Source organism: Chrysemys picta, chromosome 10 (assembly GCF_011386835.1).
Source record: "Chrysemys picta bellii isolate R12L10 chromosome 10, ASM1138683v2, whole genome shotgun sequence".
Lineage (NCBI taxonomy): Eukaryota > Metazoa > Chordata > Testudines > Emydidae > Chrysemys > Chrysemys picta.
This window is the reverse complement of record NC_088800.1, coordinates 34,239,460-34,264,367: the sequence shown is the minus strand read 5'-3', so window position 1 is coordinate 34,264,367 and position 24,908 is coordinate 34,239,460. Positions and strand designations below refer to the sequence as shown.

Here is a 24,908-nt window from a genome sequence, read left to right as displayed (position 1 = left end):
AAAATTCTAGGAATCCAGCCTAAGGAATTTTGACATCCTTCCCCACATCTGATGATCTTTCAAACTACAGGATTTGGCAGTAAGCCAGACCAAATAGCTTTCATGTGTAAAGTCAAATGCAGAACAGATGATACACATTTCAGTGTACAGGATTTGATTTCTCTTACTATTTTCTCAATAAAGCTTGGTCGTTTATCACACTGCAAATTGATACCTAACATGCACAAGGGCTGAACCCCTTTTCTAGTAGCATAGCATTTAATTTCATCGTATTACAATACTTACAAAGGAAACGGTTCACAGTGAGAGGATTCGCGACATTCTTAAATAACCTGTTCAACAGGGTGACTCTTTAGCATCATTCTTTTAAATATTAATCTTCCCAGGCTAGAGCTTGCCATAGTTTTCTAATTCACTTCAGTGAGGAGCGCTGCATAAAAACCAGTGTAATAATATGGCCCATAGTTCTATGGTAAACAGGGGACTCCTCAAAGCTGCCATTTTAATTGAATTATTTGTGTTGTGTGCTTCAGTGTTGTAGGCTTCAATCCTGTAAATTGCTGAGCATCCTCTGCTCCCATTGACTTCCATAGGAGTTGAGGGCACTCAGCACTTTGCAAGATTGGACACTTATTCACTTTTAAATTTTAGAAGAAAATAAAAGAATAAAAGAAAAGAGTCAGTTTGGTTCAATAGTGTATTATGCCTCTTCCAGCTTCACATGGTACTCAGAAATACAGGGCCAGATTCTCAGCTACGATCTAGCTTCTTTGTGCCACTCAGGGGGCTGGAAAGTAGCTAGAAAGCCCCAGCTGGTGCTGCTTTTGGCATGGGGGAGACACCAGATGGTTTAAACCCACATAGCTGGATCTTACACCATCCTGCTCCCCTTCTCACCCCCCACGCTTTACGACTCACCAAGCCTGCCTGGAAAGAGGGCCTTAGTTAAGATAGTTAGGAAGTGTCATAAAACTCTGTCTTTACACATTTCTTCCACATTTGCAGGACAAGCAGCAACGCAAACCATGTCCTTGTTCACTTACATTGCTATGCTAACATTTCAACACAGGGTAATTTCAGCCCCTGCCTCCCACCTCACCATGGAGAATCCATTTAGGCTTCAGTTAGGGTTACCATATTTTGTGCCTCCAAATGGAGGACACTCCACGGCCCCGCCCCCAGCCCCGCCCAACCCCTCCCCCTCCCCAAAGTCTCCGCCCCCTCCCCTGCTTCCCGCGAATATTTGATTCGCGGGAAGCCTGAAGCAGGTAAGGGGGGTGTGGGGGGAGGAGGCGCGGCCCAGGCTGGCCCCCTGGCGTTTCCAGCCTGGGTCAGCTCGGGCCCTGGGGTGCCGGCCCCGGCCGACCACCCCCGGCCCGCCCAGCACTGCCGGCCCCCGGCGGCCCGGCGCACCCCCCCGGCTCCCGGCCCCCCGCGGGCCCGGCTCCCCACCGGCCCAGCTGACCGGCTCCCCGCGGGCCCGGCTGACCGGGCTCCCCGCGGGCCCGGCGGACCCGGCTCCCCGCCGGCCCGGCTCCCCGCGGGCCCGGCGGACCCGGCTCCCCGCCGGCCCGGCTCCCCGCGGGCCCGGCCGACCCAGCTCCCCGCGGGCCCGGCCGACCCGGCTCCCCGCCGGCCCGGCTCCCCGCCGGCCCGGCCGACCCGGCTCCCCGCCGGCCCGGCTCCCCGCCGGCCCGGCTGACCGGCTCCCCGCGGGCCGGCTGACCTCCCGATTTTCCCGGACATGCCCGGCTTTTGGGGATTTCCCCCCGGACGGGGATTTGAGCCCCCAAAAGCCGGACATGTCCGGGAAAATCCGGACGTATGGTAACCCTACGGGTGGGGGTGTGGGGTCTGGGAGGGATTAGGGTACAGGAGGGGATTCCGACCTGGGGCAGGGGGTTGGGGTGCCGGGTGTGAGGTCTGGGAGGGAATTTGGGTGTGGGAGGGGGTTCCAACCTGGGGCAGGGTTTCTGGGTGCGAGCTCCAGCCAGGCGGCACTTACCTCAGCCAGCTCCTGATCAATGGCACACGGGTGCTAATGCAGGCTCCTGACCCCTGGTCTCCCTCCGCTGGCAGGCTCTGAGCAAGGCCTGCGCCGAGAACATGGATGACGAGCTCTCGATCCTGCTGACAGCACCCCCCAGCACAGACAAACTCCAGCACATCTTGGAGGTGAGCAGAATGGGGAGGGGCAGCAGGGGTTTTACCTTAGCCCTGGGGACTCCTAGAAAGAAGAGACTGGAAAATCCATGTTTCTATTGGATCCTTCCGAGTATGCATTCGTGATATAAACTCACTGGGTGACCTTGGGGTAACTCACTTCCCCCTTACGGCATCAGTCTTCTCCACTATCAAATCTACACTGGGGAAGAAGGACAGAAGCCCCGACAATTACCTTCACCTCTGGGTGTCTGGTCCTGGGAGCCGAAACCAACTGGACTATCTGCCCCATCTCCTAAACTGCCCTGTCTTTCCCTCCTAGGGCCTGGTCCTTAGTGCTCAACCTGGCCCCTTCCCAGCTTGTCCCTGACCTTTAAAGGACTCTCCAAGCCCCTCCCATGCCTGCTTCCCTTGGGGTCTCTCTCCTGGCTGAGCACAGGCTGCCCTTCTATCTCTCAGCAGGCCTGGGTCCTAATCACAGGCTGCGTCTTGTCACGTGACCCCCACACTTATTCCCTTCACCCTAGGGAGCTGCATCACCTGGGCCAGGTGCAGTTGAGCTCCAACCCCTTTCCTGGCCATCTCACCCTGGGACAGGTTGAAACTGGAAACCTGTGGGTAACAGTAACTGGTTGCTCGCAAAGGTGCTGAAGACACAATGGAAGAGGAAATCCTTTGGCCTGGATTGAAATTATTCCGACTGAAAGTGAATGAGAGAAAATAGGTCCAGAGTTCTCTTCCTAGCAGCAGAAAATGTAGCGATTGATAGAGGTTCAGGTCAGAAAGGACCATTATGTGCATCTAGTCGCCCCTCCTGTATAACTCAGGGCCTAGAATGTGACCAAGTGGTTCCTTCAGCCAACCATAGCATGGGACTGAGCCAGAGCATGTCTTTTGGAACGACATCCACATGCAGGAGAGCCAGCTGGCTACCAGAAAATCTCTCTTCTGCAGTGACGTGGGGTTAAGGGACACGGGGGAAAAGACATGGAGGCTGTGACTAAACTTAGAGCAGCAAGGCCAGGAAAACCAGGGTTAGGTCCCAGGCCTGGCTATCAGATCTACTGTTTTCTATTCCTGGCTTTGGGACCATGAGCGAGTCTCTGCACCGCTGGGTGCCTCGGTTTCCCCAGCTATCAAATGGAGCTAATCAAGGTTTTGTTTGTTCTCCCGATTTTACAGGGTGGGAAACCGAGACACAGTTGGGACCTGTCTACACTACAGGTCTGTCGTGCGTTTGTAATCTGCTGACCCCCACATGTTGTTCAGAGCCTATGGACAACACAGCTCCTAAAGGTACGTTTGTTCTGTGCTTATCCCCTATGTACCAGCAGGGCTGGACAGCATTTCTCACTGTGATGTGGGGAGCAGGTCCTGGGTACTAAGGGTCTGAAGAAGCTCTCAAGGACTAATTTTTTAAAATAATTGTTATCAATGAATTGGGAGAAAACATACAATCACTGCGGATAAGATTGGGGGGTGACAAAATACAGGCAGAGTGGTAATTCCTGATGGGGAGAGGGCAGTGATACAGAGCGATCTGGCTCATTCGGCCAGCTGGACCCATTCAAAGAAAACAAGTTTGAGCAGAGCCCAATGCAAGGTCCTATGCGTGGCAACAAGGCACGCCGGCCACACCTCCAGAATGGGGACGTGTATCCAGGAAAGCAGTGACTCTGAAAAGGATTTAGGGGCCAGAGTGGAGAAGCCACTCAACATGAGCTCCCAGTGTGATGCTGTGGTGAACAGAGCTAAAGCCATCATTAGACGAAGGAGCAGAGCCGTGAGTAGGATAGGGAGGTGACACAGCAGCAGTGAGACTGCTATTGGAATACTGCCTCCAGTGTTGGTGTCCTCCTTTGAAAAAGATGGTCCTAGAAATTGGAGCTGGGGCAGCAAAGAGCCACCAAATGTTCTGAGGGCTGGAGAAAAATGCCTTCTAGTGAGCTATTGAAAGAGCTCAACCTGTTTAGCTTATCAAAAGAAGATTGAAGGGGACTTCATTGAAGTGTTGATGTGCCTTAATGGAGAGAAAATACTGGGGATTAAAGGGCTCTCTAGTCTAGCAGAGAAAGGCAGAACAAGACCCAATGGCTGGAAGGTGAAAAGAGACAAATTCCTATGACAAATAAGGCACAAATATTCAACAGCGAGGATGATTGAACACAGGAAGAAGCTACCAAGGAAAGTGGTGGATTCTCCATCTCTTGATGTCATTAATAAAGACTAGATGCCTTTCCGGAATGTGTTTGCCCCAAAAGTAGCTATTGTGATAGACAGGAGGCCTGTGATATGCAGGGGGTCAGATTAGATGCTCTAACTGTCTCTTCTGGCCATAAAGTCTACTCATTTCTGAGAAACCGAGTGTAGCATTGGGAGCAGCTTGTGATGTTTTACTGTCTAGCCGGCTTGCTTCCTAGAATGAACACTCATTGAGCGGGGTGATCCCCAGAGAGTAGCTCAAACCTCCAAAGTGTCTGCCCTGTGGCAGGACATTAACACTGCAGGGGAGGGGTGGGTGTGGCAGTGACATCACAAAGGCCTTTTGCAGGACCTCGGCCTATTGGCCAAAGGTGCAGGGGAGGTGGTGACCTCACAGAGGGATGCTGACATCAGCCAGGCAGGACAGGGGCGCAGGGCCAAGGAAACCTCAGAGACCCCTGTGGCTTTGCTTCAGCAAGTCTCCTCTCGAGATCTCTCTTTGAGGTCTGAGAGAGTATTTGGGTTCGTGTATGTGAGCACCAGGAGGAACCTCTTTTGAGTTTTCTCCTTTCTTTTTCCTGATTTCATTAGAAATCTGACGTCCCTGTTTAGAAGGTAAGAGCCTCCGAGAGGTTTGGAACCTGTTCAGTCTGCTGCATCTGGCTCCAGCTGAATTTTAGGCATGGAAAACACTAGCTTAAGGTGGCCAAATTTTATTCCCCACCTGGGATTTTGTCCCTTAGAATCTCTGGGGACATTAAGGTTTGTCCTTTTTCTTTTACCTTTTCCTCTATCCCTCCCTCCTTTCTTTTCATCTCTTACTTCTTTTGTCCTTTCCCTGTTCCCCTCCCACCACCAGGAGGGGTGTGTGTGTGTCATGGGGGTTGCTCTACAACTCCCATTGTGGGAGGTCCACCGAAAAATGTGGGGCTGAAATAGTGCTCAGACAGTGATCCCCAGCGGTGACCTGGGCCATCCTTTGGGCTCTCTGGTGAGAACCCTCATCCTCCCGCCCCTCGGTCTCTACCCTGATTGGCTGAGCAGGGGGTTATTGACAGGGAGGAGACTCAGGTCCCTGTTGTTTTCTTTTAAGACCAAGTAAATAGTCATAACCAGTCATATGTTCGACAAATTTTGCTGCGTCTCTGCAGTTCATTATTTTCTCTAACATTCCAGTTCTCCTAAAATACTTGCTGAATAATTACTATGAACTCTTGCTGGTCTGGAACTCACTTGAGAGCACTTTATTCAGGTAATTCAATGTCTGAAATTCAAGATCCGATGGTTAGTTTGAAAATCAGGGCTCTTGGGTCCTATTCCCAACTCTGCCATGGACTGGCTGTGTGACCTAAGACAAGTCAATTCTCCTTTCTCAGCCTCAGCTTCTCCCTCTTTCAAGTAGGGATAACAATCCGCCCTATTTACCTCCCGGCAGGTGGAGAATGGGGATCTATTGGAGAGTGTCACTAGGAGCAGTGCATAAGATGAGGTGTCCTATCCTGTTTACTCAGATCAGATTAGGACATAATAGAATGGCTGAAATAGTCTATTTTATTTGTATTTTATTATGTTGCAATTGTTAAAAGCAGCACCTACTTAGCTCAGACTGAAACATCTTATCTAATTTTTGAGATCTAAGTATCTCCTCTTTGTGTAGCTCAAACCTCCAAAGTGTCTGCCCTGTGGCAGGACATTAACACTGCAGGGGAGGAGTGGGTATGGCAGTGACATCACAAAGGCCTTTTGCAGGACCTCAGCCTATTGGTCAAAGGTGCTGGGGAGGTGGTGATCTCACAGAGAGATGCTGACATCAGCCAGGCAGGACAGGGGCGCAGGGCCAGGGAAACCTCAGAGTCCCCTGTAGCTTTGCTTCAGCAAGTCTCCTTCTCGAGGTCTCTCTTTGAGGACTGAGAGAGTATTTAGGTTCATGTACATGAGCGCCAGGAGGAACCTCTTTTGAGTTTTCTCTTTTCTTTTTCCTGATTTTACTAGAAAACAGACGTCCCTGTTTAGAAGGTAAGAGCCTCCGAGAGGTTTGGAACCTGTTCAGTCTGATGCATCTGGCGCCAGCTGAATTCTAGGCATGGAAAACACTAGCTTAAGGTGGTCGAATTTTATTCCTCACCTGGGATTTTGTCCCTTAGAATCACTGGGGACATTAGGGTTTGTTCTTTTTGTTTTACCTTTTCCTCCATCCCTTCCTCCTTTCTCTTCATCTCTTAAGTCTTCTGTCCTTTCCTCTGTTCCCCTCCCACCACCAGGAGGACTCTGTGTGTGTGTCGTGGGGGGTGCTCTGCAGTGGGAACAGGGACAATTCTCCAACTTTGGGCAGTCGAGAGCCTGGGTGAGATAAGGGGCGTTAAAGCCCTTTGTGAAGGAGAAAGGGGAGTTTCACGGTGTTGAGCACCAAGGAATTCTAAACTTTGCTAAAACATCTAGTCTGCAGAAACCAGAAATGGTTGGGGCCACATTGTAACCATTGTCTTTTTTAAGCCCATTGAGGGATGTGAGTCCCACCCTTTTAGGTATCTGGGGTGCTGGGAGAAGAGAAGAGGTGCCTGTCTCCATTTTATGGCCTCAACAAACTAAGTGCTGTGCCCCAGTTCTCGTCAGAGATCCCTGAAAAAGAACGTCTTCCCATCCATTAACATACCTGGAAAGATACTGGAACCCCTTATTATTAAACAATCAGTTTGTCAGCACCTACAGGACAATTTGGTTCTTAGGACTAGTGAGCATGGACTTGTCAAGAACAAATCATTCCAAACCAATCCTAGCTCCTTCTTTGGCAGGGTTACGGGCCTAGTGAAGTAAACAGTAGATGTGATCCATCTTGGTGTTAATAAGGACATTCTCACAAACAAACTAGGGAGATGTGGTCTAGATGCAATTAGTATAATATGTGTGCACAGATGGTTGCAAGCCCGTACTCCAACAGCCCAGAACCAAACACTCCTTCTCCTGGGCAGTGCGCTCCGACCTCTAATGGTCAGATGCTGCTTAGCACTGTCAGAGCAGCTTTTGCTGGGGGATTCTCCCAGCACTTTCCAATAGTGGGAAAGTATGAAATCCCCATTTGACTGCTGGGGACAGAGCCTAGAGCGGGGAGCAACTTACCCAAAGTCCCACAGGTCAATAGGAAACTCAGGCGCAGGGCTGGGAGTCACTGCCCCTCCCACTCCCAGGTCACCGCCCAAGGGTGGCTCCTCTGGCAGAGGTGCGGGGAAGGGTCACTCTCTCCTGGCTGGGCTGTTCTTTTCACTCCAGTAACATTGCAACGGCTTTGGGGAGAGGCTCACTCCCAGGATCAGATACAGGAGGGGCAGCAGGGTCCAGGGAACAGGGGCTATTCCTGCCCTGCCACTGTCTGTCTGAGAAACCTTGGCCTTGTCATTCCCTGGCTCGGTGCCTCAGTTTCCATTCTCGCCAGCCTGTGCCTATTTCCCTGCAGTTTCACCTGCGTGTTGGTGCCAGTCCCATCCCCGCACTGCACAGTCTAATACCGGCTCCTCTCTCTTGCCAGCACTATGACACCTGCCGTGGAGCCAGAGCTGGAGACCCACCTCCTCCGAGCTGCCCTGCATGCCGTCTTCACCCTGGGCATGGAGAAGGACACCACCCAAGTGCAGGTAGATCATGCTAAAGTCATGGATTGAAGAGCCAGCTGTCATCCTGCCATGAGTCCTTGCTAATTGCCTGCAGTGGGATGTGAATGAGAGAGGCCAGGATATGTGTTTGGGGGTCTCACCAGTGTTTCCCAGAGACCCCACTTCCCATCCTGTGGCAGGTGTAGCCCCACTTTCCCTAACTCTGACCCATGGCTCTCCCTTGCTTTCAGGATCTGCCTAGGGTCTTGCCAGACCTCCTGGATGCCATGCTGGGGAACCTGCTGGCAGAGTCCCCAGACACCGACAGGCTCCAGTACATCTTGGAGGTGAGCCCGATGAGAGAGGTGGGGACAATTTTACCTTCACTCTTAGATCCATTTTCCAGTCTGTCCTCCTAGCCGGGCCCCAAGTGGGCATCCTTGGTCAGGGCAGTCAGTGCAATGCCTCCTTTCCCCACAGCACATTAACTACTAGATCGTGTCCACGGTGCCGCGAGAGAGAGCCAGGGCCGTTAAGAGCAGCACTGCCCTGCTCAGATTCACCATCACCCTCCCTGAGTTTGACGTAAGTGACCTCTGACCCCAGCTTCCTGACTCCAGGCGTAGGTGATCTGGCTCCGACGGGCTGTAGGATCTGCTGCTGCAGGGGCTGTGGGTTAGGAGTGTTCCTCTTGGGGAGGCAGAGTCAGAGCAGAGAGTGAGCCTGGCTTGAGTCAAGTTCTTCTTGTCCTAGTTAAGTGGTGACTCTGGGCTTTTAAGGGGACTGTGCTCCAGGTTCATGCCTCCCTGTCATCCTGGAGCAGCTGGGGAAGCAAGTCCTCATGGAGGGCCCTGCAGAGGGGCTGAGGGGAAGGAGAGTCCTGGCCCGGGGGGGACTGGGAGCTGACAGGAAAATGCTGATGGAGTCCCCTCTCCCTCTCCCGTCCATTAGAACTCAGCGGAATTCCCCAGGATGGGTCACCACATGGCACAGCTAGCTCTGTCCGTCAGTGACCCAGCCAAGGACATCAGCCGGCAGGCCAGGGAGGGGGTTTACCGGCTCTACCAGCTGCTGCTGCACCAGAGGAGTAAGGAACCCAGCTGGGAAATGGCACCCGCTAGAAGAGTGAGACTGGGACCCCAGCCAATTTCTTTCAGATTGACCCCGGCTGGAGGATGAGTCTCTCTATCTCTTTCTGTGTTCCACACCACGCCCTGCAATTCTGTTGGGCCGGGCACGCAGCGAGGACTCTGCCCACTGTGCAGCCACCAATGGGATTGGAAGGACACAAGCCCTGCAACCAGAAGGACAAATGTGTGTGTGTGTGTCTCTCTCCCTGTCACCTACTCCCTCCTGGGGGAAACCCAGCAGCTGATGGGGGACAAGGTGAGCAGCTGCATTAGACTCAGGAGATTGGGGCGCGGCCCAGGCCTCATTCCCATCCTGTGGCCATTCGCTGGCCTGGCACAAGAAGCCTGGTGGGGAATGAAAGGGAGAGCAGGTGCTCCTGGGAAGGGAGATGAATTCACCTCCATGAGTAGGAGCGAGCCAGCTTGTCCCCGGAGCAGCTCCAGCCAGCTCTTTAGCCAGGCTAATTAATGACAAGCTTTGCCTCATCCCAGACTTATGTTCTTAGGACAGGGTGCTATCGCTCTTGGGAAGGGCAGGAGAGTCCCCCAAGTGCCCTCTGCGAGACTCTCCTGTCCCACAGGGCCGCACCCAATTCCTAGTGGTCTGGTGTCTGTGTCACCCGAGCCACCACCCAGAGTTGCTCCCATCACTGGCAGCCTGGGAGGCCAAGGACTGACGGGTGATGGCGTCTGACCAGGCAGGGCTGAGGCACATGGGCAGGGGACGCTTGCCCTGCTGCTGGCAAGGCTGGACCCGTTCTGGAGAGAACAGGAGGATTCAGTCAGCAGTAGGGTTACCATGTCTAATAAATAAAAAAAGAGGACCCTCCACGGGCCCTGGCCCCGCCCATTTTCCCACCCCTAGCCCCACCCCAACTCCGCTCCTTCCCCGCCCTAACTCCGCCCCCTCCTCCCTCCCACTCCCAGCCATGGGGAGAGGGCTGCCACAGCGCTACCGGCTTCACGGTTTGCCGTGCAGCCCCCAGACCCTGCGCCCCCGGCCGGCACTTCCCCAGCGCAGCTGGAGCACGGGAGGGGAAGCGCCCACCCGGTAGCGCTGGCTCGTGCAGCTCGGCTCTTAAAGTCTGAGAGGGGAGGAGCAGAGCAGCTCAGCTGGAGCCCGGGAAGGGAAGTGCCTGGCCGGTGGCTCGGGGTCTGGAGGAAGGGGGGTGCTGCCCGAAGCAAGTAGCGCTGGCTCGGGCAGCTCGGCTCTTAAAGTCTGAGAGGGGAGGAGCGGAGCAGAGCAGCCGCGGGAGAGGAAGTACCCGGCCAGCATTTTCCCGGACATGTTTGGCTTTTCGGCAATTCCCCCCGGACGGGGGTTTGATTGCCGAAAAGCAGGACATGTCCGGGAAAAAACGGACGTATGGTAACCCTAGTCAGCAGGGGCTGCCGATCCGTCCCATTCACCAGGGCTGCCATCCTGCGGCTTCAGCATTACTGGCTGGGGTGACTTGGGGAAAGGTCTCAACCTCCCCACATCCCACTTCACTGCTGCCAGAATCCCTCCTGCCCCCCCCCCCCGCTACAGTCCCCTCCCTACCCAACCTGCATGGGGCTGGAGGAGAGGGGTCTGAGAACTTGAGCTGTGGATTGGAGGTGGAACAGCTGTCAGGGGCACTGAGGGGGAAGTGGCAGGAGCTCCCCGTACAAGGAAGGGGGTTGCCACTGGAGGTCACTAGGAAGGACAACAAGACTCCATCCTGGGGGTCAGGAGGGGAAATCCATCCCTCAGAGGTGGGCAGAGGCTGGGTGGAAATGCTGCTGGTTCCAGGGGCCGTTAATCCCCCCTGATTCCTCCGAGGCGTCTGAGTCTCAGACAGGTTCTCATTCCCTTGCAGCAGGAGGACGTCACGGCCAATGTGATGCGCCAGCTCCGTATCATGCGGCACTTGCGCCAGGTGCCCGAGGAGCTGCAGGGCCTGTGCCTCCCAGGACACCAGCAACTCCCGCTCTCTGCTGCAGGTACTGCTCTGGCTCTCTGTAAATGGGGAGCTAGTGGAAGGGGAAATGGAGCCCCCTGGCACTCACAGAAACCCTCTCCCCTCTCTGTGGAGCAGGGTCCTTTCCTCTGCCCCCAAATTCCTTCATCTGGGACAGGAGCTCTTTCCCTCACACCCATTCCCCTCCCCTCTTTCCTTGATCTACCCCCATCCCATTCCCCCTGCGCCCAGGCAGAGCTCTGCCTGCCCCATATGGTGCAGAAAGGCCTGTGATATGTAGGGGATCAGATTAGGTGCTCTAACTGTCTCTTCTGCCCATAAATTCTACTCATTTCTGAGAAACCGAGTGTAGCATTGGGAGCAGCCTCTGCTGTTTTACTGTCTAGCCGGCTTGCTTCCTAGAATGAACACTCATTGAGTGGGGTGATCCACAGAGAGTAGCTCAAACCTCCAAAGGGTCTGGCCTGTGGCAGGACATTAGCACTGCAGGGGATGGGTGGGTGTGACATCACAAAGGCCTTTTGCAGGACCTCCGCCTATTGGTCAAAGGTGGTGACCTCACAGAGAGATGCTGACATCAGCCAGGCAGGACAGGGGCTCAGGACCAGGGAAACCTCTGAGTCCCCTGTAGCTTTCCTTCAGCAAGTCTCCTTCTCGAGGTCTCTCTTTGAGGACTGAGAGAGTATTAGGGGTCACGTACGTGAGCGCCAGGAGGAACCTCTTTTGAGTTTTCTCCTTTCTTTTTCCTGATTTTACTAGAAAACTGACGTCCCTTTTTAGAAGGTAAGAGCCTCCGAGAGGTTTGGAACTTGTTCAGTCTGATCCATCTGTTCCACAAGTCCTTCAGTCCAATCCACTTCCCTAACTAATTTCCTTAATTTTTTAAAGTTAGCCCTTTTGAAAAAAAAAACCCTAGTCACAGATCTATTTTTGTTTACCCTTCCATTTAGTTTAAACTGAATTAGCTCACGATCGCTCAAATGAAGGCTGTCCCCTACAACCATTTCTTCTAAGAGATCCTCACTACTCACCAAAACCAAATCTAAAATGGCATCCCCTCTTGTTGGTTCAGCAACTACTTGGTGAAGGAATCCATCAGCTATCACATCTAGGAAAATCTGAGCCCTATTATATTACTAGCACTTGTCCTCCAGTCTATATCTGGGAAGTTAAAATCTCCCATGATCACACAATTCCCATTAGTATTTACTTCATTAAAAACATTGAAGAGGTCTCGATCCCTATCCAAATCAGACTCCAGTTCTAACAGACAGCAACCCCCCCCCCCCCGAAAGGCAGAGATAGAGCCCAGGAATCGAGATGGTGGGGAAATTTCATTGAAACCGTTTCTGACCGAAAATCCTATTCAAACTAAACCAGTTTGTTTCTTGAAATCATAACAAGTGGCAATGAAAATTCTTTGTCACAATGTGTTAAATTGTCTCGTCGCACTCAAAGAGGAGACACTTAGATCTCAAAAATTAGATAAGATGCTTCAGTCTGAGCTAAGTAGATGCTGATCTTAACAATTGCAAAATAATACAATACAAATAAAATAAACTATTTCAGCCATTCTATTATGTCCTAATCTGATCTGAGTAAACATGATAGGACACCTCATCTTATGCACTGCTCCTAGTGACACTCTCCAATAGACCCAGCAGTCCTTATTTCCAGGCCCCTTAACTAACCACTGCTGCACACTCCCTCCCACAGCTGGCAATTACAACCAATCATGTCCGGTCCCCCTGCTTTGAGAGGGAGTGTGCTCCGCTGGAGAGACTTCCCTCACGGATCACAGGGGGAACTCAATCCTGCCAATGATGCCAATCATAAATGAATCTACTCATCGTTAGGTGCCCCCCGGCAGCCAGGCATGGCATCACAGCCCTCTCGCTGGGCTAGCGTCCCCCATCCATGGTCGCTCCAGCACCACGGCAGTTTCTCTGCCTGGTAACTCCGGCCAGGTCACCACCTTTAGTCCACCCTTCTGGGGCCCAGCTTGCCTCACACTAAAAGTCCAAAGAGGTCTTTCCACAGACAGAAGTCCTTCTGCCATCGCTGGGGCATTTGCTCTGCCTGTAGCCCCCTTGCTGGGCTTGGGAACCCTCTCCAGGTGCGTGTACGCCGCCTCCTCTGGGGCCGGTAGGGGAACCCAGTCCCACCCTGACATTGATAGCAGCTCAGGGCCCTGGACCCAACAGCTAGGTCTGCACCTTTCTCTTTGCTGCACTTTTCCAACCTCTCTTCTCAAGTTCCCCTCCAGGCTTTCCTTGCTGCTCTGAACTTCCTACCTCGTTCTTAATCCTGTTGCTACCCCAGCTGGGCTGTATCACCACTGAAGTCTGGCTCTTTACGGGGGCGGATATGGTGCCTCTCAGTTCGGGCTCATTCTATAATCAGCTTTCTGTGAGTGCCGGGGGGCTCCATTTCCCCTTCCACTAGCTCCCCATTTACAGAGAGCCAGAGCAGTACCTGCAGCAGGGAGCGGGAGTTGCTGGTGGCCGCAGAGGCACAGGCCCTGCAGTGCCTCGGGCACCTGGCACAAGTGCCGCATGATACGGAGCTGGCGCATCACATTGGCCGTGACGTCCTCCTGCTGCAAGGGAACGAGAACCTGTCTGAGACTCAGACGCCTCGGAGGAATCAGGGGGGATTAACGGCCCCTGGAACCAGCAGCATTTCCACCCAGCCCCTGCCCACCTCTGAGGGATGGATTCCCGCTCCTGATCCCCAGGATGGAGTCTTGTCCTTCCTAGTGACCTCCACTGGCAACCCTCCTCCTTGTACGGGGAGCTCCTGCCACCTCCCCCTCAGTGCCCCTGACAGCTGTTCCACCTCCAATCCACAGCTCAAGTTCTCAGACCCCTCTTCTCCAGCCCCACCCAGGTTGGGTAGGGAGGGGACTGTAGCGGGGGTGGGGGGAAGGAGGGATTCTGGCAGCAGTGAAGTGGGATGTGGGGAGGTTGAGACCTTTCCCCAAGTCACCCCAGCCACTAATGCTGAAGCCGCAGGATGGCAGCCCTGGTGAATGGGACGGATCGGCAGCCCCTGCTGACTGAATCCTCCTGTTCTCTCCAGCAGGGCCGGCTTTAGGAAGGGCGGGGCCCAATTCAAACATTTTTGGCGGGGCCCCGGCAGGGATGACAAAAAAAAATAATGTAAAAAAAAGCCTTTCATTTCTTCCATGTATTATTTACTTTCCATAACTGTATAAATAATAAAATTATACATTAAGTACATTGCATCATATATGCTGTTGATCAGTTATTAATGAGCTCCGTTTCACATTTGTGGGTCCCCACCACTCCCTGGGGGTGTGCTAGGGTGACCAGATGTCCTGATTTTATAGGGACAGTCCCGATTTTTGGGTCTTTTTCTTATAGGATCCTATTATCCCCCACCACCTGTCCCGATTTTTCACACTTGCTGTCTGGTCACGCTAGTGGTGTGCACATGTGTGGGTCCCAGCTGCTCCCTGCCCTCCTCATTGAAGCAGGTGTGCAGGGTCACTGCCCTGGGAACTGCAGGGCACCAGTGGACATGGGGCTGGCTGGAGGCAGGGCAGGGGCTCACTGGAGGTAGGGTCTGGCTGCAGGCAGGGCAAGGGGTGCGGGGCTGGCTGGAAACAGGGGTGTGTGGGGCTGGCTGGCTTTGGGCAGGGCCGCAGGGGGGTTGCGGCAGGGGTTGCCTGGAGACAGGGCAGGGGGTGCGGCAGAGGCTGGCTGTGGGCAGGGGGTGCAGGGCTGGCTGGAGACGGGGCTGGCTGTGGGCAGGGCAGGGGGTGCAGGGCTGGTGCGGGGACGGGGTGCAGCAGAGGCAGCTTTAAATAGCCCCTGAGTCCCCCGCTATCCCAGGGCTCTGGGGGCTATTTAAAGGGCCCAGGGCTCCCCTGCTTCTACCGACCCGGCCCTTTAAATAGCCGCGGGAGCCCTGGGGAAGCAGCGGGGCTCCAGTGGCTATTTAAAGGGCCAGGGCGGTAGAGGCAGCGGGAGCCCCGGACTTTTTAAATAGCCCCCAGAGCCCCGCAGCCCTACCCCAGGGCTCCAGCAGTGGGGGTCTGGTAGCAATTTAAAGAGCCTGGGGCTCCGGCCCCTGCTGGGAGCCCTAGGTCCTTTAAATTGCCCCCTGGGGAAGCCGGGCCACCCTGGTACAGCGCACCGGCTCTTGCCGGTACACCGTACTGGGGCTTGGGCCCGGGGCCCGATTCAGGGGAATTGGTTGAATTGGCCTAAAGCCGGCCCTGGTGGGGGTATGGCCACAGAGCCGCAGGGAGGGGAACCCTGAGGTGTGGCGGCTGGGTGGGTACTGGGAGTTCCTCCTGAAGGGACGGGGGTTGGCCAAGGTCACTCAGCCCCGGGGTCTGGGAGGGGGACAGGCTGAGGGCACTCAGAGCCCCATGAAGTGGGGGGGGGGCTGAGGGGAGGGACTGGCCAGGGGCACTCAGAGCTCGGGGGGGGGGCTGTCCGGGGGGGCACTCACAGCCCCAGGAGGTGGGTGGGGGAGGGCACACAGGATTTCAGGAATTCCCTGGCAGTGAAGAGCTGCTGGCGGCAGGGAGGAGCCAGCCGTGACAATCCCCACTTGGGATCCCTGGCTGGGCTAGTGGCTATGGGGGCCCGTGGCCAAGCTGCAGCGGAAGGTGACCTGAAGGAAATGCCTCGGCCTCGGCCTCCGGCTAGGAAGGGCCTGGGCCAGACAATGACCCACCGCGCAGTGTCCCAGTTCCTTGCCCCACACCTGCGGGGCACGGCCCCTCCTCTGTAGGGAGGTTGGCATGTACCTTAGTGCTGCTTCCTCCATCCCCAAAGGCCTCTCCCAGCCAGTCTCTGGCAACCCCTGCCGTTCAATACGCACATTACCCTGCTGTGACATACCCGGGTTGGGGGGGGAACCCCTCGGGGATGGGGGGGCTGTCACACAGCTGGGCAATTTAACCCAGCTGGGCAGGAGTGACTGTCTCCCTGGAGCTGGGGTCTCAGCCCAGGTGTCTCTCTGCCCTTCCCCCTAGTCGCCCCCGGGCGAGGTGGGAGTGCCCCACGTTGCGTTCCAGCCCCACATTCGCACCCACAAGTGCTGGTGGGTTCCAATCCCAGCTGAACACGCCCACCCGGCCCTAGTGCGGAGCAGAAGGGCCCAGCGCTGCCCCACAGACCCTCTGGCTCTCCGAGCCCGCTCTTACCCATCACCCCAGCACGTCTGGCCCAGGCTGAACGCTGCTGCTCTGTGCAGAGAGGCTGGCACTTCTCGCTCCTGCCGTACGAGGGGCTGCTACCGACTGCTCCCCCTAACCCCCGCCCTGCTGCGCTCTGGGGATGTTGCCCTGCTGTGGAGCTCTGAGGTGTCTTGAACTGGAATTTGTTTGGAAAGAAACTGCTAAGGAGCCTTATCAGCCCTGGTCAGAGAGTACCTGGGAGCCTGCCTGGGTCGGGCGGGTCTGGTACAGCCTCCCCCCAGATAAGGCTCTTCCCTGGACCTGCCACCCATTGGAATCTGGAACGATTCCCTCCGAGGTAACACCCGGGGCAGCCAGGGCAGGGCAGGGCATGGCCTGCTCCCCTGGAGCGTTAGGACTTTCAGGAGTCAGAGGTGTCAGCGGAGCAGGTTGTGATTGTACGTTAAAGCAGTGAAGAAAGTTGGGGGGACAGAGGAATTGGGTGCTGTGGCCCCCCCATGCCTGGGGCCTATTTGAAAGGCAGCTGTCACACTGTCCCCTTTATCGGGAGTGCCCACTACACCCATCTCACGCAGTCCTCGGCACGAGAAGGGGGAGCATGTTCCCAGCTGAACGGCGTTCGTCCAGGACTCACCGACCCCTATTCCAGGATGGGGGAGTGACCTGAGAGAGCGGTCACCATGTAGCCTGCAATTATCAGTGGCTTCTGGATTCCTCTGGGAAAGGGTTAACCAGGGGCTTAGTTTAGTCCACACTTGGCTTTCTCGGCAGTGCTGGACTCTGGTGGCAGGGAGGTGTCCAGCTCGCACCCTTTCACCTGGCAGGGAAAGTGCCCTAAAGGTTAGGATGTTCTCACAGGCTGTCGTAGTTACTGGGACCTTGGCAGGGAGGATTGGTGGCTTGTGGGGCATCGGATACCTCCCCTCCTCCTAGAGCTGTGCAGTAACCAGAACATTACCCCCGCGAGGAGAGGGTTTCGGGGACCCTGGGATCTTGGGAGCCAGGGCTTCTCTCAGCAGCCTGGAAGCCCAGGCCCCCCATCAGCCTGTCAAGCAGGTGGGCAGGCGGGCGAGCTGGCAGGGAGCTAAGCAGCTTTCCGTGCTAAACCTGCCTGCTTTCTGTCTGAAGGTTTGTCCAAATCGACGTGTTCCCACGAAATGTTTGGATTTTGACAAGCTGGCAATTTCTGATGGAAAAACGGTTCCACTGGCAAATTCTGACCAGCGCCTCTCCTGACCGCACAGCTCCCTGCATCTTTGCTGAGCGTGGAATCAGAATGGACTTGACACAGGTGGTTGTGCCCTGGGATGCCATCTCAGGCCAGCTCCCCCAGTGCTCCGGCGCTCACATTCTCCTAGTGGTGACGTCTGACCCTGGGGAGATGAAAGGCCTCTGCGGGTTGTTTCCTGCAGTGTGCCTTTGGCTGCAGGCTTCTGTCCCCAGCCATGGCACGAAGGAATCTGTCTAGCCAAGCTGGGCGTCCTCCCTCATCTGTGGTCAGAGGTCACACGGGCCCTTCCAGTGACAAGGTGGCAGCATCTGGCCCTGGGAAAACAGACATCTGCTGTGTGCTCACCTCAGAGATTTCTTTCTTTCTGCAAACTGAAGAGGCCTCTCTCCTGTAGCCTCAGCAGAGGCTGCGAGGAGGCCAGCAGACCCGGTGGCCCCCTGCAGACTGGGGGAGGCCCTGACCAGTAGCTCTAAAGGCCAGAAGACCCCACAGGACAGGTGGGGAATGGGACTGTGACGTTACGTTGCTGTTCCATGGTTCCTTTCTCCTAGGGTTACCATATTTAAAAAAATAAAAAAAAGAGGACACTCCACGGGCCCTGGCCCCGCCCCAAGTCCACCCCTACTCCGCCCATTCCCCCAAAGTCCCCGCCCTAACTCCCCCTCCTCCCTCCCAGCCACACGAAAAAGGCTGCCCAAGCACTACCAGCTTCACGGTTTGCCGGGCAGCCGCCAGACCCTGCGCCCCCGGCCAGCGCTTCCCCAGCACAGCTGGAGCCCGGGAGGGGAAGAGCCCAGCCGGGGGCGCAGGGTCTGGAGGCTGCCCGGCAAACCCGTGAAGCCGGTAGCGCTCGGAATTTGGGCAGCCCCTATGCCTCCGGACCCTGCGTCCCCGGCCGGGCACTTTCCCTCCTGGGCTCCAGCTGCTCTGCTCCTCCCCTGACTCTTTGTCTCTGTTTAAGAGCCAAGCTGCCCGAGCCAGCGCTACGGGCTTCGGGCAGCCCCCTTGCCTCCGGACCCTGCGTCCCCGGCCGGGCACTTTCCCTCCTGGGCTCCAGCTGCTCTGCTCCTCCCCTGACTCTTTGGCTCTGTTTAAGAGCCAAGCTGCCCGAGCCAGCGCTACCGGCTTCGGGCAGCCCCCTTGCCTCCAGACCCTGCGCCGCCGGAGCAGAGCAGCTGGAGCCCGGGAAGGGAAGTGCCCGGCCTGCGGCTCGGGGTCCGGAGACACGGGTGCTGCCCGAAGCCAGTAGCGCTGGCTCGGGCGCTTGGCTCTTAAACAGAGCCGAAGTCTGAGTCAGGGGAGGAGCAGAGCAGAGGGAGAGGAAGTGCCCGTCTGGTATTTTTCCCGGACATGTTCGGCTTTTTGGCAATTCCCCCCGGACGGGGGTTTGATTGCGGAAAAACCGGACGTATCGGTAACCCTACGTGAATGGTGCCCGGGGCCGGGGGCGCAGCTCCAGCCCCAGGGGGATCCAAATCCGGACAGTGCCGGCTCCCCGCAACGCGCTGGCGTCCACAACCCCCGGAGGGCGCCCCCCAGCCCTGCGATGGCTGCCAAGCGGTGCCCAGAGACACCCCCGACCCAAAGGACAGGGGCTCGCGCCCCCCCTCCTCCGACGGCTTGCTGCCTCACGGGGCAGGTTGGTCGCGTCGCAGGGGCCGCTGGGAGTTGTAGTTCTCGGCCGCTCCCCTCTCCCGGCTCTCCCTGGAGCGTGAGGCCCGGCCGGACTACAGCCCCCAGCATGCCCTGGGCAGGAGCGAGTGTCGCACCGAGATGATGTCACAGCGGGCGACCAACACACACAGATTCGGAGATCCTAGCCTCCCTATTTCCCCGGACATGTCCGGCTTTTTGGCAATTCCCCCCGGACGGGGATTTGGGGACCAAAAAGCCGGACATGTCCGGGGAAATCCGGACGTATGGTAACCCTACTTCAGTGCCTTTGAGTGAGGCAAACACAAAAGATTCAACAACATGAGTCTTTGAAACAAAGTACTCATGCATCCACCCAATTATCTTGCTCTGGTATTTGATGATTATTGTGTTAATTGGCCCATTCATAATATTGTTAGTATGTGAGCTGGGGAATGGATAACTCATCCAAGTAGCAGCTGTTACTTTGTACTGCACTGCTGCACCTCAACAGTTGCCCCTCCCTCAAAATAGAGTGATATGCTAATTCCTTCAGATGCTAATTCAAATTTACAGGCTGCATGGGTCTAGGAAGGATGACAAGGTTTCAGTAGAAGTTATTTCAGACTTTTTCCAGATATGGTACTATGAAAGGCAGTCTCAGAAACATTTCCATGATTTCTAGTGACATTCCTCCATTTCTGATACAATCTTAATGGATCCTAAGGGAAATTTTTGTGTTGGAACTGACATCATTCTGTTAATCTCTATTGATTCTTGTACCACCCTCATCCCCATAGTATCCAATTGCTTTCCAGTAGCACTCTAAGCAACATGACGCATATCTGTCACATATGGTTCATTCTTTCCCCTACACAACTGTGTGTGTGCAGTGTAATGTTTTGTTTTGGTAGGGTTGTAAAGAAACCACAATAAGAAGTCATCAGTAGATAGTAATATTCCTCCAATAAAGGGACAATGTTAGGTCAAAAAAATCACATGCCCAATTCTGCCCTGATTTATATCCCATTCAACCCCACTTATGTCCGTGGATGGCACAGGATGGAAGACAATACAGAATTTGCCCTTTGACCCTGCCAGCAGGTAGGGGATCTTGGGGGACAACTACTGCACTGGTGGGGTGCAAAATAAACTTTATTAAGAAAATGCAAAAACAGGGAAAATTCAATAGTGAGGAGAACGGGGTTTGTTAAGGTAGACAATTGAGGAGGGGTTTATTTTAGTAAATAGGATAGGGGGTTTCAATAGTGGGGTACAATACAGTGGGGTTCAATACAGTTGGTAACCAATTAACACTGAAGTATAAATGTAACAGGTAGCTAACAGTTCCTATGTAAAGGGTGTGTCACAGCAGCATATAACCAACTAACAGTTATGGATAAAATGTGTTAAATAACCAACAACTCTAGGTAAAAATGTCACAGTGGTGTAAATGTAAAATGTGAGGTGTGTTAGAGAGAAAAAGGGTAACCAATGGGGTTTTATGCTAGACTTCAGTTATACAATTGAGGTTTGGCAGCAGCAGGAGAGGGGTGAGCATGTGGGGGAAGGGATTAAAAGAGAGAGAGAGAGAAAGGCAGTGGTAGAGGAGTGAGGTTGGGGGATGGGGGAAGAGGAGCACGTGGTGGACCAGAGACCAAAGGCAGAGGCGCTGCGGAGGTAGATTTAAACTCAGGGAGACAAAGAGAGCAGACAGGCTGCAAGTTTAAACAGCAGAGAGACTGCAACGAGTGACTTGGGAGCTCGGAGGGAGACATGAGCAAGCTCAGGGGAAGGGGGTTTAGGGCAGCGGGAAGACAGACTTAACCATAATTATACAGAACACAGTAAAATCTTATCTATGATCTAACTTAACCAAGACTACACAAAATTAGCAAGTAACATAACACAAGGCAACAATTTTTTAAACCTAACTTACAGAGCACAATACAAGCAATTCTTTAAACCTAACTTAACCACAGCTATGCAAAATGAAATTACAACTTATCTAGACTAAGAACCTGATTCTAATAGGTGCACCTTACATTATGCCGCTTCTTTGATCGGGAGGGGGAGCAGTTCCAGAGGGCAGAGTGGTGTGTGCCCAGGGTACAGCCCCGGGGGGAGGGGCGAGAGGTTTAACTAGTGGTGGCTGCAGCAGTGGGGTGGCTGCAAGCTGGCAGCCCAGGATACAGTCCAGGAAGGCACAGCCTAGCAGCGGCACAGGCTTATTTCCAGCAGCAAAGGCGCTGCGGAGCAAGAAACAGATTACGGATACAGACCAAGGAGTTAGCTTGGGTCTGTCTACTGGGGAAACAAGGCCAGCAGCTAGGACAGGGGGAGTTTGCAAGAGGGAGTTCTTACCAATCCCCAGGACAGCAGCAAGCACAGAGACAGGAACGGCAGTAGCATCGGAGGATGGAGAGAGGACTCGAGTCGCTTACAATAATCAGGAGATCTCCAGGCACAAATTTTGTTGTTCGTGGGAAGGGAGTTCAAAAACAGGGGTACGCTCAAAAACAAACGAGAGCGGGGAGAGGGCCCCTCCAAAGACCCCTAGCTGATCAGACCAGGTGGCAAAGCAAGGACCTTCTCTGAGGTCTGATCAGAAAATGTCCGGCTTTAAAGGCAAACTCAGGCAGTTTCCCACCAGTATTTTTGATTGGCTCCTCTTGATGCAGAGGAGAAGAGAAGGCAGGGAAAGGCTGCAAGTAAGCATAGGCATGCCTGGGCATGTTCTGAGCCACAGGTATGACTCATATGCTTAATTAGTTGGCCACTTCAGGTCTTGCATTTCTGGGCAGCGCCCCCCACACTGAGGCCGGGTCTGAACAAAGGAACCAAACAAAGAAGCAAGAAGCCCCCTCCTTAGGCAGAGCAATGGCTCCAGTTAGTCTGTACAAGCCATTCCTAGGAATAGGGCTGTGACTTGAGTTAGCACAATGGCCGGGAGGGGCAGCCACACAGGACAAACAGAAAGGAGAGGGGAAAAAGGAATGCAGCAGGGGGACAGCTGTAACAGACACCCTTATACTGTTTTTTTAATGTAATTATTTCCTTACATGTGTTATCGACAATACCTTGGATTAAAGCAGGACTTTTTTTATTAACTGAGTTTAGTTTTCACTATTGATGCTACGTGTTCACTATTTGCTTTTCATTTACCGATTCAGGACTTGACACTGTCTGCCATCGCTGACGGAATCATGGAGCCCGCACACCTCTGCACTATTGTCATTAGCAGTGCAAACACAGGATGCACAATCCTCTGGTATTTGCAGCGCTGCAAGAAGAACCACAGCAGTAGGGACATGACAATTTCATGGAGGACAGATTACTGTGCAAGATAGCGAAAACCAATTCAAGGTTGTTGGTGGTGTTAATAGAGCAGCTGTAGATGGTGAAGCTCCGCTTCTGGGCCTGAGAAATAAGCGCTGACTGGTGGGATCGCATCGTAATGGGGGTTTGGACAATGAGCAGTGGTCGCAGAACTTTCGGATGCGGAAGGCCACATTCTTGGATCTGTGTGCTGATCCACCCATCCAGTGCAGGGACACCCGAATGAGAGCTGACAGTGGAAAAGTGACTGGTGACCATACTGTGGAAGCTTTCAATGCTAGATTGCTACTTGTCAGTGGGAAATCATTTTGGAGTTGGCAAATCCACAGTGGGGGGCCATTACCGTTTCCTGCTATATGGGACTGTGACTCTTGGCAATGGGCAGGACACATTGGATTTGCAGCAATGAGGTTCCTGAACTGCAGTGGAGCAATAGATGACATGCATATCCCTATTTTGGCACCAGCCCACCTGGCCACACATCAACAGAAAGGGCTACTTTCTATAGTTATGCAAGCATTGGTGGATCACCGAGAATACTTCACTGACATCAGTGTTGGCTGGTCAGGGAAGGTGCCTGACACTCACAACTTTAAGAACACAGGACTGTTCAGAAAGCTGCAAGCAGGGACTTTCTTTCCCAGCTGGTGGATTATGATGTTGGCGATGTTGAAATGCCAGCAGTGATCCTGGAGAACCCAGCCCTTGCTCCCTAGGTTCATGAAGCCGTACATCGGCCACCTCGGCAGCACCCAGGAAAGATTCAACTATCTTCTCAGCAGCTGCAGAATGACAGCTGAATGTAGATTGAAGGGACGCTGGCATTGTTTACTCACAAAATTGGACCTCAATGGGGGAAAAAAAAAAAAGAACCCAATAATTATAGCTGCCCATTGTGTCCTGAATAATATCTGTGAGACAAAGGTTGCCAAGAAGGTAGAGGGGGAGTGGCTGGCTTCCAAGTTTGAACAGGCTGACACAAGGGCTCTTAGATGAGCTCAGCATGGAGCTTTGCGACTGAGGGAAGCCTTGAAAGAGCACTTTTACCATAAGCCACAGGAAAGCAGTGTGGTGGACTGTGCTCCACCTGGCCCTTACAGCTGGGTGACTTGTGACGGGATCCCCTCACCGCTTGTGGCACCTCCTGCTTGTCTTGGGGATTAGCTCTGCCAGGTGTTGTGCCCTCCTCAGTGGTCTCTCTACCTGTCTTCTCTCAGTCTGCAGCCTCTTTGACTCCAGTTCATGGCTTGGCCCTCCAGCCAGGTCACTAAGTTCCTTCCCTTCTGGGGAAATCACAGTCCTTCCAGCTGTCCCAGGTGATGTCTCTAATGCCCTGTTCCACTGCCCAGTGGCTGGTAGTGGCCCACCCTCTACACTGGGTTCCAGCCAAGGGACCCTACAACATACAGCCAAGGCCTGTACTGTCCTAGCCCTTGCTGCAGTTTCCCATGGCTTCTTCCTACATAACTGGCTCTGGCTCTCTCTTTAGGTTTGCCAGCACACTCTCCCTCCTCTCAGAGAGTAACTGTGGACTCTTTCCCTGCAGCCCACCTTTGCTACTCATAGCTCCTAGGCTTTATACAGGCTCCTCCTGTTCCTGCCCAGCTGAGCCTGCTTCTAATTAGTAGCCTCCTTGTAGCCTGTGTCTCTCCCCTACTTGCTGCTCAATTGGTTAATTAGGCCTGCCTGGCCTAATTTACTGTCTCAGGGCCAGTGTGGGGAATACACCCCATCGTCGGCTTATTAGGGACCGCGTGGTGCTTGGTGTATATTTATGATAACAATGTTTGTTAATGAACCTATTCATTTTGCAGTGCTTGCTGTACCTTTATAATTAATATGCTGTGTTTGCCACTCATCCCATGAGTTCTGGTGACCTGTACAATAACAAGGACTGGGTGCTTTCCCTAGAAACCTTTGGGAGAGGATTGCAGAGTATGTCCATGTACGTTTCATCGATATCTCTCAGGAGTACTGAAGGGACATCCCTGTGCACGTAAGCAAATTGCTCTGCACATCCCACTCCTGCCTAACTCTACAGGGGCATGAAAAGTAGATTATAACTCTCTCTGCCTCTCTTAGTTGTACTGCTACCTTGTCTAATACGAGTAAATTAATGAAAAGCTGATAGCCATGTCCTGCTACGTTGGGGTTGGACGCCATCAGTACATTGAAATGTTGTAACTGGAACTGGACATGCATCACACACTTACCTGAGGTTCTTTTCCCTGCATTGGGCTTGCCCAGGCTCAACTGCCAGGACTGTGGTTGAGTCTCAAACATGTCCTGGCTTGCAGCATGGCTGGACCTCCCAGCAGCGGCGCCGCAAGTGGGGGTGGGAGGGTAAAGCCGCTCCCAATACATTCAGTAAAATTTTGCCTCCCAGTTGGTTGTTCTGCTCCTGCTGTAGCCACAAGACAGCACAGTGCTGAGCTGGCGGATCTCCCTCTGCCCATGGAGACAGCAGTGTTGAAGGAGCTTGGGGTGCTGCTGATTCCTGTTGTA

General features: G+C 54.0%; 1 protein-coding gene and 1 long non-coding RNA gene across 2 annotated transcripts in view; one reads left to right on the top strand and one right to left on the bottom strand.

The window, feature by feature from the left end:
• LACTB (lactamase beta) overlaps positions 1-21,718 on the bottom strand; it is a 63,091-nt gene extending 41,373 nt beyond the window's left edge. The window contains exon 1 of the mRNA XM_065558358.1: positions 21,429-21,718. Coding sequence (XP_065414430.1) covers positions 21,429-21,476 — 48 coding nt within the window. The 5' untranslated portion in view covers positions 21,477-21,718. The remainder of the gene's footprint in view (positions 1-21,428) is intronic.
• LOC135973953 (uncharacterized) lies at positions 1,703-9,950 on the top strand. Its single transcript, XR_010591070.1, has 3 exons — positions 1,703-2,175; positions 3,346-3,459; positions 7,889-9,950. It is a non-coding gene; the product is annotated as an uncharacterized LOC135973953 (long non-coding RNA).
• Positions 21,719-24,908: the final 3,190 nt, after the last annotated feature.